This window comes from Desmodus rotundus, chromosome 13 (assembly GCF_022682495.2).
Source record: "Desmodus rotundus isolate HL8 chromosome 13, HLdesRot8A.1, whole genome shotgun sequence".
NCBI classification, from domain to species: Eukaryota; Metazoa; Chordata; class Mammalia; order Chiroptera; family Phyllostomidae; genus Desmodus; species Desmodus rotundus.
Window position 1 is genome coordinate 1,062,469 of NC_071399.1, and position 15,625 is coordinate 1,078,093.

Consider the following 15,625-nt stretch of genomic DNA (forward strand, 5'->3'; position numbering starts at 1 on the left):
TCTGTGTATTTATTTCAGATAAGTTTTCTCTGCTTTATCACGTGCCCCTTCGGTCATAACCTTTCACAGGTGAAAATGATTAGGAAGTTAGAGTGTTATACAGAATTACTGCCTTCGTTATCTGTTTTTTTTTTCCCCCTGGAAACGTTATTTATCGATAATTGATTAAACTGATGAAAAACCTGAAATTCTAAATCTTTCATTCTGAGTTAGTGGAGGGAATCGCCCTCATTATATACAAGAGTGGAAATGCGTCCAAGGGTTCCGGCCACCATCCCCCCGTGTGGTGACGTTTCGTGGATTAAGAGAATCGCTACGGGCTGACTGGTAAGTTGAAATCAGGGCTAGGCGAAGAAACTGACCAACGGAGCGATTCTAGAGCAAAACGCACGTGAGGTCCCTCAGATGCCATTGGGAGCAGAGACAGAGGGACTCTGCGGGGATTTTGTTCCAAGACACAGAGAGAGAGTCCTGTGTTTTCCTTCGTTCGGGACTTTAATCAGGAAGCCCTGGCCTAGTGCTTATTAACTTGGGCGACCAGAGGATGAGGGAGCTCGGCATGTGAGTCCCTGTCCGGCGAGCAGATGCGGCCCTTCCCGGAGGAGAACTCAGCCTGCAAGGAGCTCATCTCAGCCAGATGTGCGCTCCCGGCAGGTCTGGGAAGGAGAGGCAAGTGGACCAGCGGGGAGACGGGCTCTGCGGAGGCTGGAGTCCCAGACAGCAGCTTGCATCTGGGCACCGATGCTGCTTGTCTTTCGACCGCACGGACAGGGAGTTTGCTGTTAACGAGCGTACCAGCTCCTGCGTGGCGGCATAAACTCTGCAGGTTCGAGAGCTACGCAGTCCTCGCCTGCTCCTGCTGTGGCATGCCATGCCTCTCGTGCCATGGCAGCACCGGAATGCTCTGACCACGGTGCTGATGCTGGGCCCCCATCGGGACGCTGCAAGTCCGGCAGTTGTCCTGGCACCTGCTGGTCCCCCTCCCGAGGCTCCGGGGACAGTCCAGCGGAGCTCACCAGAAGGGCCTTGGGTGGGATCCAACAGAGGGCACGGTTCCTTGCCTTGTCTAGTGTTTTGTTTCATTTGTAAATGTGGGTCTTTGAGTAGAGTTTGTTGCCTGTGGTTCACGCTGACCATCAGCATTTTCTATCACCTTCCAGGGTCCAGACAGGACCCAGCCACTCGGGAGGAGAAGATGGGAAGCAGACTGACTTCCAAAGGAGCTGTTGACAGCAGGGTCACTGTAGAGATGCCGCCAGGCACTGGGCAGTCACATGGGGGTTAGTCTCAGCTGAGATGGTCGCCTCCAAGGCGGGAGGCGACAGAGGAGAAATTCATACTGAACTCCAGAGAAAAAGGGTGACGTGGGCTCAGCCCCTTTGAGAAGAGCTGCACCTTTGGCCTCTGAGCCTTGGGGCACAGCCGGCTTGAGGGCACTTGGCAAGGAGGCAACGGGAGGAGTAAATACCCAGCCTCACGTTCTGACTTCCCTCTGGTCACATGTTGGGCTTTTGCGGGGAGAACTCAACTCGTATCCCCAGGAAGACACCAGCCACCACAGTCCCTCAAGTTGGGCCCGAGTGAAAGGGTGTGGACGAGCACCTGTTAGTCAGTGCAGGCTTAACTTTGGCAGAAAAGATGGCCACGGGGGCCTTGCTGCCACATTCGTACTCTCTGCGGAGCCTTGTGAAGAAGAAGGAACGACAGAGAATGGGCATAGCTGAGACGGAGGTCAACAGTGAGGGATGTGGGACAGTGGCTAACGGGCTGTCAGACCTGGCTGGGCATTTCCCAGGGATGCTTTGTTGCATCCTTAGCAGCCCCCTTGGGTGGAGAAGCCACAGGCCAGGGCGATGGTGCAGCTGGTGCAAGTGACCCGTCTGCCCTGTGACGGTCAGCGGCTGTGGTCTCCCAGAGAGACCCAGCTCTGGGGGTCAAGCAGAAGTGCTAGGGACTGAGGTTCACTGAATGAGGAGGAGGCCTGTTCCAGAGGCCCCCACGTTCAATGGAAATGAGGTATTGAAATCCATTCGTTAGCTGGTCTCGATACGCCTGCTCCCACTGAAATCCCCACAGCAGGTGTCAGCATGTATAAAACATACATTACTCCCACATGCGGCCTCCCAGCTCATGGAGGTGGTAGGAGACCCGTGAATTGCTCAGAGAGATGAGCCTGTGGCTTCCTGGGTCAAGGCTCATGCCTCCCACCCCCTGGCACCTGTCCTGTGTTTTGGGCTCACCTCCTAGATTGACCGACCTATTCTCCATGACCCAAGAAAGCAAGTTCAATGGTCTGGACCATCCTCCTCCTCTGGGAAGTGAGACCTTTGAAGTGCTTGGCTAGCCCACTACTTACACGCTTTGCTCCTTTCCCCTTCTATATGGAAACTTCCTAATGGGCTGGCTTTGCCGAATGTCACCTCCTGGCACAGGCATTTACAAATAACCTGCTTGATCTACTCAACAAAAAGCATTACTATTTTAGTTTTATAAATGAGGAAACTTGGCTGGAATTAGATAAATAATTTGATAGCTCTTGAATCCTTGTCTCTCTAGTTTCAAAGCCTCTGTCCTTTTCTCTACGAAACATTTAATTTAGTTTGGTCACACCTTCTGCATAAATAACATCCCCATTTATTTTGCTGCAGATCTTAGAAGGCTCACCGTTTCTTCTGTTCCTTATTTTCCCTGATGATTAATTCTCATGTCTGAAAAAGATTGTCTACTACTGTTGGGAGAAAGTACAGAACACTTTTTAATACCGAATGAGTAATGGCTTATTTGTGCATTTGCATTTAGATAAGAACAGAAGAACTATCTCCTTACAAAAGAGCTCCTGTCTATATGTTAGACTAGCAGGAACATTTGATGCCTAATTGATCTGCTATTGGACCACATATTGGTTTGATGTAAGGGTTCACCTGGTGTGTGCTTCTGTGTTCCTGTGGATCGTTCCTGCAGGGTTCTTGACCATCAAACATTAATTCTGCAATTGTTAGAAGTACCACAGCGCCTTCTCTATGGAATATCCTGAATTAAAAGCTAACAGTAACCAAATATTAAAACTTAAAAAACACTGCTTCCTTCCTTCCTCCGTCTCTCGGTTGTTTTCTCCTTCCATGCGCCCAGTCTGACCTGCCCGGCGCCGCCCGCAATGGGTTGCCAGGCAGGAAGCACAATGAAAACATCTGCAGATGGATGTTATTGTTCGTAGGAATCTAAGGGCCTGGGCTCCAGTCAGAGCTCGGGGGATCCGCCCTGCTGTAGGCGAATGTTTGCATCCCCCCAACAAGTATTTATTGGAATCCTAACCCACAATTTTATGGAATTTGGAAGGGACACCTTTGAGGGGTGATCAGTCAGTGAGGGCGGAGCCCTCACGATGGGTCAGTGGCCTCATAAGAAGGGGCAGAAAAGATGCTCCCTCCTGCTCCTTCTCTCTCTCTCTCCCCCCACCCCCGCCCCCGCCATCTGAAGATTCTATGACAGACAGCTGTTGACATGCCACGAAGGGAGTGCTCATCACATGCCGAACCTGCCTGCACCTTGGTGTTGGACTTGCCAGCCTCCAGAACCACTTCGGTCAAGGGCGCTTTGTTAGAGCAACCTCAAGAGTCTAAAACATGCCCTGTGCCTGAAGCCAGGTGTCCCAGTGGTCTGGGTCCCCTCTCCGTCCTCTCCCAGTGTCGGAGGGCAGGGGTCACTGGGCGATTGTTACATGGACAATCAGAAGGAAGTGGTTAAATGGGGACACCAAGAAGCAAAGTGTGATGATTAGAAGATACTTATTGTTGTTTGTTTTTCATTTATGAGTTTTACTGGAATACTCATCAGGGGTAGAACCTCGTGCAGAAGCCCAGTTTATCAGGCAGGTAAAGACAGTTGTTCCAGCTGGGGGCGCTCCAAATTCTCGCCCTGAGCCCTCCACCTCCCGTAACAGCCCAGCAGCAGGAAAACAACACACTCAGACCCAAACACCGGGGCCAGGAGCACCAGGAGGCGGGGGAGGAGGAAGGCCCAAGGAGAGGCCGCCAGGCATGAATAGAAAAGGCAACGCAGCTGACGGAGAGTCTAGACAAGAGCCCCGTGCGTGGGAAGGGGCCACACTGCGCGTCCACCCTCTGGGCATCACCGTGGAAGCTGCTGACCTGCACGCAGTGGGTCAGGACGCCCACAGTGAGACAAGGACAGGGGACAGCACAGCAGTGGGGGCAAAAGCAGGGGAGAGCTCCCGGTGCCTGGGGGGGAGTCAGGAAAAGCCACAGACTGTGAGTCTCTGTATCCCACGGGGCCTCTGCCAGCAATGAAGAGAGAGAGGGGACTTCTGGCACAGGGGCACAATGGCCTGGTCCGGGAGCAGAGAGGAGGTCCTTGTCTAGGCAGTGGTGAAGGGCACAGCCACCAGAGAAGGGGGTGGCAGGGGCTCCCTTCATTTTTTCAACCAGCTATGGATGGTGTCCGCCGCGTGCTGGGCGTACCCAGTAGGAACCCCATGGGTGTGCCCCACAGTTCTTGTTCCCTTTGAGGGAGGGGGATGTTGCCCTGAAGCTATCCAATTCTTCAGGCCACAGAAGTCCAGGGACATTTAAATAGGAAAACGGTGAGGCCAGACTTCTAGGTCCCACGAGATCAGTACAGTGCATGAGTGGGGGGTGGAGTGGGGGAACTGAATGCAGATGGAGAGGGAAGAGAACACTGGCAGAGGGACAGATATTTGAGGGGGAAGCCGAGGCAGGGAGGGGAGGCCAGGGAGGGCAGAACGTGACGACGGATTTGAGCTGCATTTAGGGGGTACGGTCAACACGACGTGCTTCCCAGCAACGGGAAGTCAGGCGCCCTTCCTCCTCCCGGAAACGCTTACGGAGGCAGACACGCAGACAGAGTTGGAGAGGGACGCAGTCTGCACAGCGACCTCTCCGGAAAGGGCCCAGAGGGCTCGCGGCCCTGCCCCCTGCACCCGACGCGTCTCTTCCCGCATGGAAAGGAAGGGGGACTTACAGACAGAGTTTTTGTGGCTGCTGTCCTTGCCCGGCAGCATCTTCACTCCTCGGGACTTCAACTCGATCGCCTTTTTCACTGGAAGAAACAAAACAGAGCGTTAGCAGGCGCGGAGGGAGAGAATCCACTGAACAGCGTTGTCCTGCACGGAGGTTCCCTGCCGGGACCGTGGTGCTGCCTCGCTCTGCAAAGTGGGCCGCAGTCCAGGAGGCACCGGTGCGAAGCACACGGAGTGTGAGCTGGAGGGCGGGTAACACCAGGCTACCAGAGGGCGAGGCCAGTTCCTACGGCCGCAGAGTCAGAGCTGGAAGGAGCGCACTGCTGGCGGCCGCCTTGCAAACCTGGGGACCACCCGCAGGGCTGAGTTCTACCACTTGTCATCATCGCTGTGCGGACTCTGCTCTCCAGTGCGGGAACCACTGGGATTTCCAAGTTTGCTACAGGCACGAAACATTTCCGATAGAAATGACGGTTGCTCACTTAGTTATTCATCTATTTGTTTTGTAACGCGGAGTTTCCTGAAGATGCGCACGCAGACGGAGAGCTAGCGTGGGGAAGCGTGTTCTGAGTGTGGGGACGAAGCGTGAAACAGAAGAACACAGCCCCTCCCAGGCCCGAGGAACACGTGTGCAGTATAGAAAGAACACGTGTGAGCTTGGTTTCCAAAGTCACACTTCTCAGACTTAAATAAGTTCATTCACGTTTCTAGGACCCGCTCACACATTTTAAGAAATTCCACTCTTTTGATCTCTTCCGAAAAAAAATGTGTGCAGAGGCATTTGTGGAAAGAAAATAGAAAACAATGTTTTAACTTAAATGTTTTTGTTTTAAAGATTAAAATTATATTATTTTGTAAATAAAATAATATTCAGCCCTGGCTGGGGTGGCTCAGTGGATTGAGGGCAGGCTGGGAACCAAAGTGTCGCTGGTTCGATTCCCAGTCAGGGCACATGTCTGGGTTGCAGGCCAGGTCCCCAGTAGGGGGCGCATGAGAGGCAACCACACGTTGATGTTTCTCTCTCTCTCCCTCTCTTCCCCTTTTTAAAAATAAATAAATAAAAAAAATTAAAAAATAAAAGAATATTTAATTTCAACACGTCTGATTGATGTATGTGAAATTAGACCTGGAGCAGCTGAAAGCAGGAAGGTCTGGGTTCAAATCTTTGCTTAAAATGTGGTGGCTCTGTGGCCTGAGAAAGTCACTTAACTCAGAGCTTGTCCCTCTTTCTGGAAAATGGGTATGATGGAGAATGGTTCTCAACTCAACTGGGCTGAACGGCGCCAAGACATTTGGCCAAACACATTTTTGGGGTGTTCCCTTCAGGGTTCTTTCTTGACGCACTTAGCATTTAAACTGAGAGACTCATAAAGCAGACTGCCCTCCCTCAGGTGGGTGGGCCTCGCCTAACTGGTTGAAGGCCCAAATAGCACAAAAAGCTGACACTCTTCCAGATAGGAGGGAATCCTTCCTGCATGGCTGAACTTCTACTCGGGGACCACTTTTGTCCTGACCTCAGACTCAAGCTGAAGCAGCCTTTGGGCTGAAGCTGCACCCTCCGCCCTTCTGGGGTTCCAGCCCACCGACTCATCCTGGAGAGCTCGGGACTTCTCACCCTCCACCACTGAGAGCACGTATTTCTTACGACACATCGTATATATTAGGTATGGCCTTGGCTCCGATGCCCCAGGGACCCTAACACAGTGAGTGCGCTGTGAGTGCAGGGTGTGAGGTTGCCGGAGATTAACACACAATGACTGTGCTGTCTCTGGCAGGGGACCCTGAAGAGCGAAGCTTGGCCCTCGACAGCATCCGCTGTCACCTTTCTGTCACTGGCATCTGGACGGCTGCCCTGGGCATGCCATGGAATCACCTCTGGGAGGGCCCTTCCAATGCCGGTGACGCTCTCCGCCCTCCCTTCCCTCTGGTCACTGACTGTTGTGACCCCGGGGGACCACATTTCTGTGATTCCACTGCTCAGAGTCCCTCATGTCACTTCTCATATGTCCCCTCCACACTGGAGCATTTCTGTAATCCTCCTCTGCTAGGAAGCGCCTTCCAACACACTATGGCACTCCATTCTCCCCGCCGCCCCTGAGACAGGCGGCACCTGGGCCACTCCCCCACACTGGGCAAGCAGGGGCCCACACTTGTTCCCTTCTCGGCATAATCCATCCCGGGGGGCTGGCCCAGGTGGTGATTCTTGGTCTCTTAATCTCATCCTGTAACCTGACAAATCACGTATCTGTGATAAACCTCGGTTTTCTCATCTCTGCAGAGGAGTCTTCCAGCTCTGCATTCCCCCTGGGGGCAATGTGAAGGGCATGTCTACCCATCGGAGAGCATGCCCCTGCAGTGTGGATGAGGGGTAGGATTGGCCCAGCGTGCCCCTGATGTGGATGGCACCCCTGGTGGCCGTGGAGATAGCTGTGCCTCCGTGACAAAGGAGGATGCCCTTTCCTGGAAGGACAGGCCAGTGGCCACAGGTCGCTCTCAGGCCTTTTCAGGAATGCCCAGCTTCTGGCAGCTACCTGCCAGAGTCACACCTCCCAGGGGCGGACACGCCAAGGACTAACCTACGTGAGGACACAGGTCCAGAGTGGCACCACCTGAGATGTATTTCAGCTCCAGCACCCTGTGCACCGACACTGAGGCTGGGCCTCTCCTCCTCCCCACTGCCCTTCTCTGCTCCCCTTCACACCAGTCCCCCCAAAGGGGCTCCCACGGAGCACCCGCCTGGCGACCATCCAAGAGAATCAGCAGCACAGACACCAGGCGCCTTCCTTCTCCTTCCCGCCCACCCTCCCTCTGGGTCCCTCTCCTCCTGTCCTCACTGTGAGCCCGACCAACGCAGACACGCGGCGCGATCTGGACCTGCCCCAGCACCCGCGTCCTGCTGGCTGCTCACGGCCTCTGTCCAGCCCCCCAGCACCGGCTGTCTTGGGACCAGGCAAATGGCCTCCACGTGTTCCATCACCGCTGCCTTCCCACGTTGAAACGCCTTTACCTTGAACTCACTCAGGAGAGAGGGGACGTGTGCGCCACGAACAAGGAACAGGGAATCAATGGGAGATAATCAACTCAAAGCAAATGTCACCCAGAACAAACAGACAGCACAAACGGGACTCAACAGGCTCGCACGCTCCGAGAAGAAAAGGGAACATGTGAGCAGTCCTCAGGGGGCGATAAGGGGCCTGAACACACAGGACCTGGCTGCCTGACTCATCGTCCCTTACATTTTGCAAATAAGTGTGTGGGGCTCAGTAAAACTCACTTCCACCAGGGATTCTTGTTTGTTTGTCTTTCAGTAAGATGGTGCCTTTCTGCTTTGGCCTGTCTGCAGCCATCACCCTAACCTGCTTCCTGGGACTGTCGCTTCTGGTTGGGCAGGGACACGCAGGGCGGCCTGCAGAAGGGAAAGGCCGTGTGTGTCTTCCCTGCAGCTCCGCTCCCGGCAGGACAGGCACTCCCACCCGGGGGCCCACGCAGCAGGCAGGGCGGGGGAGCCGCACACAGAAGGGAGGCAGGTGCACCCCCAGGAGGACCAGGCACAGGGTGCCTTCCTCCAGCAGCCTGCAGCTTTCCACAACTGTGAAAATTTCCACAATCAAACTATTTTCGCCTGTTCCTTGTCAACCCTTGGAGTGGACGATGCGGTCACTCCTGCCGACTGATGGAAGGGCTAATTCTTGGGTCCGGCCTTGAGCCCACTGAAGGAGGAACGCCAGGGCAGGGCCCGCCTTCAAGCTTCAGGTGTGAGCACTGCTACCCAGGTTTTTATTTGTTTAATTTATTCTGTTTGTTTTCTCTTCGTTAGTTGTGTTTGGGGGGAGGGGTGCTCAATAAATGCTACAGTTTTTATCGGAGACTAACTTGGCCTGACCGGGGTAATTTCTCAGTAATTCCGGTTCAACAACTTCGAGTTCAGAGGAGCAATCCCCCTTCTTACAGAGAAATCTAAGACGGTGGGACATTGTGGGGGCCATACCTGCATGTTAGGGGTGAGAAAGATTGAAAAATACTGCAGTAATCATACATAAAGAACAGAACTTTTTAAAATTTACTTTTCCCTTCCTTCCCTTTTTTCCCCGTTGTATCAGCTGCTTTCACTAAAATCTCCCCAAGTTTCCGTGGTTGGGGCTAAACCTGCTTTCTTTGGGTAGTCTGGAAATTTGATGTCCCTGGAGTTCCCTGGACCAGAGAATATGGCTCAGCGTCTAAAGCCACACTTGCCCCATAACAAGGGCTCAGATAATCCCACGTAAATACATAGGATGCAAGTTGTTTCAAATAAACTTCATTTGCTGAACATGGGGATGGAGGCCACTGAGAAACTTCACGGACAGAAGAAATTGTTTCACGTAAATACACCAGCGATTGACAAACTGGAAGAATTTGGGGTTTGGAATTAAAAATATAAACCTGTTTATTGAGCTTATTGTTAATTCAGAGGATCATCTACGTTTATTCACGCCACTCCAGGGCAAACAATTCCATCTAAGTGGCCCACCCAAAGAACGTTCACTCTTATTGCCAGCAGTTAATTATCATTTACTATATTAATTATGACTAGTAAACGCGTCGGCAAAAGCGGTGAATCCTCGGAACCCCTTCCCCCCGCATGGGCTCTGCCCCTTTCCCCCCAGGCCCCACATGGTCTTGGTTTCCGTCCTCACTCACTGGTCACTGCTGGCCACAGGCCTGAGTGCAGCCGTGTGAGGCTCAGCACCTAAGGCCAGCAGGGGCAAGCGGCCGGGGAAGCCCCTTGGCCACACCGCCGGTAGCAGTGTTGAAATCTAACAAAATACTGTCACCGTGTTTTTCCTTAATGAGTGATACTTTGAAACTCTGCTGTGTCCTCAGCACTACGCGAAGTGCTTTGTCTGCATCCTCTTTAGTTCTGGCTCTGGGTTTTAAGATTTATTTCATTTTTCCTGGAATTCACAGGAAAACCTCGAGGTACAGAGCTCAGCAAGTCACCCCAGGGAACGCGCCCCGGGGTGGCGGAGCGTCCCCGGGTAGCGAACTCCATCCGAGCGGGGGACCTGCCTGTGGTACCGTCAGGGGGCGCTGTCTTCCTGCAGATTATAGCACCGGTTCTGCCCGCCCCTCGCACCGAATTTCCTTCCCGTGAAGGGTGCTCTCTCGTTACAGGACGTGGTGCTCGAACAGTTGCGTCCTAGTGAACGCGCCTCCTCATTACCCTGATCTTTCAGAACCAGCCTTTACCGTTACCTACGCAGGTCCGTGCTGTTTGGTTAAACAGGGGTTGGAAGTCTATTCCTATCGATCCTCTTACGGCGAAGGGTTGGCCCCGGCCACAGAGCATCAATTCCTTTCCTTTCCCATGGAACGTCTTTATGTGTGATTGTTTCGGGAAATTAGAGACAGACCTAAAAATTATCAAGAAGAAAGAAAAGTGCTGTCTCTTCACTGAAACGTGACTACTGTTATCATCATCGTTTGTATTTATTTCCCACCCTATGTGCATTTGTATGTGAGCTAATTAATAGGGATGTCAAGGTAGAGACACACTTATTATATTTATAGAACAAAAATAAAACTGCAAATGAATAAAACTATAAATGCATTTCATTAGACTCATAACTGCTTTAAGCATTTTACCTTGTTATATATTCCTCATTGCGTAGCATATTTTAACAGCATTTATTGAGGTCATTAAATGTTTTCTGGAAATATTTTTAATGGACCAGACATAATACATTTAACACTGTGACTATGAGACATCAGCTTCTTTTCTCACTCCTTCTGGTTGTACATAGCACCGCGCCCCTTCACCCGCATCACCAAACCCCGATAGGTTCCACACACCAAGTCGCTAGGTCAGGGCTCCCGGCCAGGCCCGCCTGAAGCGCCGGACTCGTCCTCAGAGAGCCTGTCCCAGTGGGTGCCCAGCTGTTTGCATGAGTGTGCTCACCTCGCGCCTTGGACAACACTGGATTTTAGCACATAGGAGAAAATACTTACTGACTTGGCAGCTGAAAAATGCCATCTCCCTTCCTTGTATTTGCATCTAAAATAATTAATGTGGTTACTCACTGATTCTTCGAGCTAAATGTGAGTGTCCTTGTCTTGTGGCCTGTATGTTATTTTATGGGGAGCTTAGTTATGGCTACAATATTTCTAATCCAGAGGTAATTGTTTTCTTTTCTTTACGAGGTTCCTTTGCCAGCAGCTGCCCCTGTAGGCTTGTCTGTATTCAGGTATTCTTACGCTTTTGACTAGATTTGATGAGGTCCTTGAACATGGGCCCTTGAGAAAAATTGACACCCACACTTTAGGAACTCGATTATTACATTTCACTTTTATTCTTGAACCAGCCGGTATACCTCGGTCCTCTTCAAGCTTGGTGTTACGAGTGATCTTTCGCACCTGAAAAGCTGCACACAAGTATTTACTTTACTTTATCACGTGAACAGTTCTGCCGCTGACGGGCCTTGTTGATTGGCTACCAGAACCTTCCAGCGCGATGTCACTTAAGGTCACCACTCAATGAAAAGAAGTGCCTTCCCCAGTGAAGCTGTTCCCTGTGGGGACAACCGAGGCTGCGGAGGGGGAGGACAGGTCGGGGGTACCCACCCACACTGGGTTTTGGCTTCTTTACCAACTTAACGGGAATCACAGTCAAACGCTTTGTGGGGAGAAAGGCAATTAACTCTACGGCACTGGTCCCCTGTGCTTAACCAGTCATTAAATACTGCATCTCCCGTGATTTAGGTTGTCAGAGATAAGACCATTCCGGGTTTCACTTGGGACACATGGGATTAAAAGATTTTTCACTTAGCTTTGTAGTGATTTACTGGGCTTCTCCACAGAAGCAATTTCAGGCCATTTCCTCCCACACAGAGGGCCCTGGGGGTGGGGGACGCACAAGATACAGCAGGGAGAAGGAAAGGGGCACCAACTGGGGACACTGTGGGGAAATGGAGAAGAGAGAGAAAAGGGGTGATGACGTGACCCCCAAACAAGTCACGGCCGTTCTTCCCACCATCCTCCCTCTGCGGAGATGTGGAGCCCGTTTAGGGGGCTGTGAACAGAACGATCTCAGATAATCCCCACTTTCCGGTACAGATTCTGTGTGTTCTTCCTGTAACAGTCTCTTCTTGTCCACCTCTCTCTGTGCGAGACGGTATTCTGCTGCCTGCAGGGTGTGTGGCCGCTTTATAGAAACTGTCGGCTCGGAACAGAGGAGGCTGTTCCGGAAGCCCAGAGATCTGAGCTCCGTCTCACTTCTGGAATTTTCTGAGACCCTGGGCCACAGCCTTGGTTTTTCGAATCAGTTCGCTGAAGGGCTTGAATTTCGAGGAGCCCGCCCTCCTGTTTACTCATTCTTGTCCAAGGCAGACCAGGCAGCGTAGAGGAGAGCCGTTGCTGTTTGGTTCTGCATAGAGTCCCCGTCTTCCCGCTGCCATTTGTCACAGCGCGGACGTTGGGAAAACTCACTCCCGGGTGCTCTTGGGAAACGCAAGGAGACAGGCGCCCCTCTGGCAGGAGTGCTGCTGGGGACGCACGAGGGGGCCCAGGAGCAGTGACGTGCATGCACTCAGGGCGTCCCCCTCCCAGAGTACACTCTGGTCCTCACACTGGGCACGGGTGACGTTCAGTCTGTACGGCTGCCATTCATGCCCTGCTCTGGTCTGCCTGCAATCTGTGTCCTACCTAACTCACCTGCTGACATCCCAACCCCCAAGGTGCCATCAGCAGGTGGCACCTTTGGGGTCAGGTGGTGAGGGTGGGGTCCCCAGGAATGGAATCTGTGCCCTTCTGAAAGGACCCCAGGGGGCTCCCTACCCTGCCCCCACCATGTGAGAAGGCAGCTGTCTATGAAGCAGGAAGCTCTCACCGGATGCAGAATCAGCTGGAGACATGAGCTTGGACACCCCAGGCCCCAGAACTATGAGAATCAAAGGCTTGTTTATACGCTTTCCAGTCAGAGGACACTTGTTACAGCGTCGGGCCAGACAGAGACATACGCGGGGGAAGTCCCACTGTGGCGTTTCTAACCTGTACGTCGTGTAACAGGCAAAGCCTCACACTCACGCAGCAGAGTCTGGAGTTAGGGGTGCGATCGGATCATCGTCCTGGATCTCGTCAGAGATGCGGCCTCTGCGGGTTCGGAGCCTCCCCAGACCTCAGGCTCCCCCTCGGTCTGCTGCAGGTGCCGTCCTGTGCCCCCCAGCTCCGTTGTCACAGAATGAACAAGGTGACAAACACACATGCGGGGTGCATGGCTGGCCCGTGCCAGGCAGGCCGTGTGCTTGCAAAGTACTCTCACAGCAGGGGGGGCTCCGATGGGGGGCCACATTCACTGCGCATTGCTGCTGCCGCTCCTTTCCTGAGCTTTTCTCTAAAGCTTCACCACGCACAGGGGGCTGGGAGAAAAAGTCAACTCCCTGAGTTCGCACAGCTCCCACCCACGTCCTTAGCGCCCTGTGTCGTCCGCCCTGACTCCCAACTGAGAAACGGGCACTGACGCGTCTCCCGGTAAACCCTTGATTCACAAATCATAAACCCATAGAGTTACCTGTAACGAGACTTATCTCTAGTTTAAAAAATATGGTCGTAACGATTAAGTCCCCCCCCCCCAGTAATGTACAGATCATGGGGAAATGAGGGTGAGACTTATCTCAGAGAATCAACAAATGAGCACATCGATTATTTCAATGTGAATAAGAGCGAGATTGCGTTTTTCAGCTGCTGCGTTAGTGATGCTGTTCTTTCAGGGGCTGGAAACCTCAGCTCTGGGACAGGCACCGCGTCGAGACCGCTCCACAGACAAGCCAGGAGGAGCCCTGGGTCCGGCTGTCTGAGAGTGAAGGGCCTTGGCCAAGGAATGCGAACTCCAGCCTTTACTGAAGGGAGAGGACGGGGAGCCCGGGAGGGGAGCAGCTGCAACATCGCCTGCGTCTCCTGGCCCCACCTGCACCTGCCCATTGGATCAGTGGACAGAAGCTGCTTAGGCCTCCACGCAAATGGCGTGGGTCGGCTCTTCCACAGGAGACGCGACCTTTCAAAGCTGTGAGGACCTGTGGACAGTCAATTCCACCACCGCCATGTCGTCCCAAGTCCCTGGCCACCGGACACTGGCCAGGTGTGAGCGCCTGCTGCCAGCCGGCCCTCTCCGACGCTCAGGGACTCACCCCGCGACAGAGCTTACGGTGCTTGTGCCCCGTTCTTTATTCTCAAGAGACAAGAACGAAAGCATGTGGCTCTTCCCTGACCCACAGGGAAGCTGACAGAGCCCCTGGAGGCAGGCTGGGGACCCAGCCCGGGAGGCTGCTTTCATAGGCAGAGTTGTGAACCTTCAAAAGCAACCGCTTCAAAGCAGCCCCCGGGAGCTGTGCGTTGGCATAACGGGAGGAGGGAGCCACTCCAACAGCTGATGCCCCGGGGCACCTGCTCCATCCTCAAATAAATGCTACTTCCTGGCGAAACTCCGAGCCCCGTCCCCATCCTGTAGGTGTCCCGTGTGGGCTCACACTGGGTGGGTGGGGGGTGGTCGTGGGTTCTCAGTCCTGAGCGGCCTCACTGTTAGTAATCAGGCCTCTCAGAGGACATCGAGGACCCCCTGGCCCGAGCTCACTTCCTGCTCAGCTGCGATAACCAGACCACCAGGCCGCTCCCAGCATTTGGGCGCAGGGCGCACGAGAGAGAAACGGGTTTGCAGAACATTCTTGTTCTGAATCCTAATGGCATTTTCTGTGTAAACTTGTCTCCTCCTTCCTTACTTGTACTTTAATTATGCTTATTTTGTAAGTACCATTATTTTGCTATTCCCCCCCAGTGCTTTGGAAAAAGCTTCATTAATTTCACTAAATGGCATATTAAATCAAACTTAATGTGGTAAGAAAAAAAAAGACAAAATTGTCTTTCTTTACGTGGGAATAAAAAATTTTCTCCGTGAGTAAACTGTCAAAGCCGTTTTTGAGAAATTAATTGCAGGGCACTTCCAGAGAGGTGCTGTGTGAAGGAAAGAGGCAACGAAGAACCTGTCTGAGTAGCTGACCGGTTGTGACAGAAAACGCGGATGGAGACCAGCACCACCGAGGCAGACAGACGCATTCGTTCCTCTGTCCTCCTCTCCGACCGTCACCAAAGCCCCCAAAGGACAGCACAAGGGGAGCAGACTTAGTGTGTGTTTACACGGAGGGGTTGGGCAGAAACCGAAGCAAACAGGTGTTGTAAGGGTTCCAAATACAGATCACCCCCATTTCGAAGGCAAAAAGTCGAAGACAAAAATGTCTAAAGAGAATGGCATTGAACTTCCAAAAAAGTACAATGAACTCGAAAGTGACTTTAACGGTTTGAGATCACGATAGCCAAGGAATCAACCTATTGATTTAGCCGATAATCTTGACTAAGTGTAAGGCCGTATTTGCTGCAACCTGAGGCAGATCTGAAATGATTCTCTTATAAAAAGAACCTGCTTCCTCATCTTTAAAATTCCATGTGATCTGCAAACCTCCCTGCCTCTTGACAATGTCCCCGGAATACTGCCGTCCGTTCTCCACCCCAGGAAAGAAGGCAGCCAGAGGAGTCCCGACTGGCAGAAACGTCGGTCCTGGCACAGAGCTCTCTAAGCAGCTCTGTGACGGCTGCTTATGGATT

General features: G+C 52.7%; 1 protein-coding gene across 1 annotated transcript in view; it reads right to left on the reverse strand.

The window, feature by feature from the left end:
* CSMD1 (CUB and Sushi multiple domains 1) overlaps positions 1-15,625 on the reverse strand; it is a 1,050,215-nt gene that overhangs the window by 304,810 nt on the left and 729,780 nt on the right. Inside the window, exon 7 of the mRNA XM_053916503.2 lies at positions 4,999-5,076. Within this exon, the coding sequence (XP_053772478.1) occupies positions 4,999-5,076 (78 nt within the window). The remainder of the gene's footprint in view (positions 1-4,998; positions 5,077-15,625) is intronic.